General features: G+C 39.7%; 1 protein-coding gene across 1 annotated transcript; it reads left to right on the forward strand.

Moving 5' to 3' along the window:
- The first annotated feature begins 590 nt into the window (after nt 1-590).
- LOC145823805 (uncharacterized) lies at nt 591-1,517 on the forward strand. Its single transcript, XM_082923326.1, has one exon. The coding sequence runs from the start codon at nt 591-593 to the stop codon at nt 1,515-1,517; it is 927 nt and encodes a 308-aa protein (XP_082779452.1).
- The last annotated feature ends 555 nt before the right edge of the window (nt 1,518-2,072 follow it).

The following is a 2,072-nucleotide window of genomic DNA, read 5'->3' on the forward strand; positions in this document are numbered from 1 at the left end:
TGTCACGAACTAAAATTATGGAAAGACGTTGCTGATGACCCAACAATGAACACATACCCCATGACGGCGTGCTGATGACCAATCAACAAACACACTACGAAAAACTTGAGGTTTACACTGTGGTTGCTTTGTATAGTTGAAAATAATTTCTTTAAAAGTCAGCCTCAGTTGAGAAATCTGTGTGCAAAACATAACAAATTAGGATTAGAAAGTGTGATTAATCAGTAGCAACTACTGCGTAATGCTTAAAAGTGTCTTTAATACACTCTAATTTGTGAATAATGCATAAAAATAGTAATGAATACACTAATATTTGGAGGTGCTCGTTTCACATAGAATTGTGAACATATTGTGAATGTATGTCACATTTGCGTATGAATACATGCCAAGTTAGTGGTGAAATTAGCCAACTATACGCAATTGACAAATAGGCAAAACATCCCCTTCTGTTATTACTATTTCGTTCATTTCAAAAAGCAATGCTAATCGAACCCCTACACTTTGCAGAAGCTCTCTTCCATTATAGAGTATTTTTCCAAGTTGTCGTCCATTCCCAGGTTCATCTTTTCTTGATGTGTACTGTTCCAATAATGGACAAGAGTTGGATGATGATCAAAGATAGGCTAAAAAGTAAAGAGTATCTAGAAGGTGTTCAGTCATTTATTGAGTTCGCTACGAAGAATTTAGGTCCGCAAGATGAAATCTGTTGTCCTTGTGTTGATTGCTTGAACGGCCCGAAATTCAGTCCACACGTTGTACGGTTGCACTTGATTCGAAGAGGAATCACATGTTCTTATCGAACTTGGGTCCACAACGGGAAACATGTTCCCATGTTTCATGCTTATCCTACTATGCGAAATGATGATACTGAAAGCCACCAAGCTGGAATGACAACCAATCACGAAAATGTGGGTGAACTTCTAACCATGTTAGAAGAGATTTACATGAGTGGTCTCATGGATGATGATATCGACGAAGAACGTACTAGTTCGGAGAGGCACAATTTGTTGAAGTTCATGAAGTTGTTCGATGATGCTCAATGCAAAGTATATCCAGAGTGTGAAAAGTTCTCCATCTTGTCCTTCGTAATTAAGATGCTTCACATGAAGGTGTACAATAAATGGAGCAACAAATCTTTCGATATGGTTATGCAAGTTTTCAAAGACATTCTACCAAAGTGCGATGAAAATGTTCCATGGATCCTTTATGAAGCGAAAAAGTTCTTACGTGAATTAGGTTTGGGATATGAGGCCATTCATGCAAGCAAGAATGATTGTACTTTATTTTGGAAGAACAACGCCATGTTGGAGAATTGCCTTACATGTACGGAGTCTAGATACAAGTTGAACGACAAGACGGGTAAGAAAATTCCACACAAAGTACTAAGGTACTTTCCTTTGACACCAAGGTTGAAGAGATTGTACATGTCGAAAAAAACAGCCGCACATATGAGATGGCACAAAGATAAGCGTGTGGATGATGGAGTATTGCGACATCCAGCTGATGGTGAGGCATGAAAGGACTTTGATAGGCTACATCCTACATTCTCTGCGGATCCTCAAAATGTAAGGCTTGGGCTTGCCACGGACGGGTTCAATCCATTTGGAAATATGAGTACATCATAAAGCATGTGGCCCGTAATCTTAATGCCTTACAATCTACCCCCATGGAAGTGTATGAAAGATCCGTTTTTCATGATGTCATTGCTTATTCCCGGACGATCCGCACCTGGAAGAGACATCGATGTTTACTTGCAACCATTAGTAGAAGAGTTAACTAATCTGTGGGAGCATAGTGTGCAAACATATGATGCCTCAAATGGCCAAATAGTTACAATGCATGTAGCAGTCATGTGGACCATCAACGACTTTCCTGCATATAGTTCCTTGTTTGGTTGGAGTACAAAAGGTTACCTAGCCTGCCCTAATTGTAACATGGATGCATCATCTCAGAGGTTGCGAAGTAAGATAGGGTATATGGGTGCTCGGCGGTACTTACCTAAGAACCATAATTGGCGAAGAAGTAAGCTATTCAACGGTGAAATTGAGAATCGGTCCAAACCTGTGGAGTTA

The sequence above is a fragment of the Camellia sinensis genome, chromosome 4 (genome assembly GCF_055761805.1).
Source record: "Camellia sinensis isolate YWXY chromosome 4, ASM5576180v1, whole genome shotgun sequence".
NCBI lineage: Eukaryota > Viridiplantae > Streptophyta > Magnoliopsida > Ericales > Theaceae > Camellia > Camellia sinensis.

Bases quoted from the DNA above. Each gene is read 5' to 3' on its own strand.
- LOC145823805 (XM_082923326.1), top strand. From the start codon at position 591: ATGGACAAGAGTTGGATGATGATCAAAGATAGGCTAAAAAGTAAAGAG.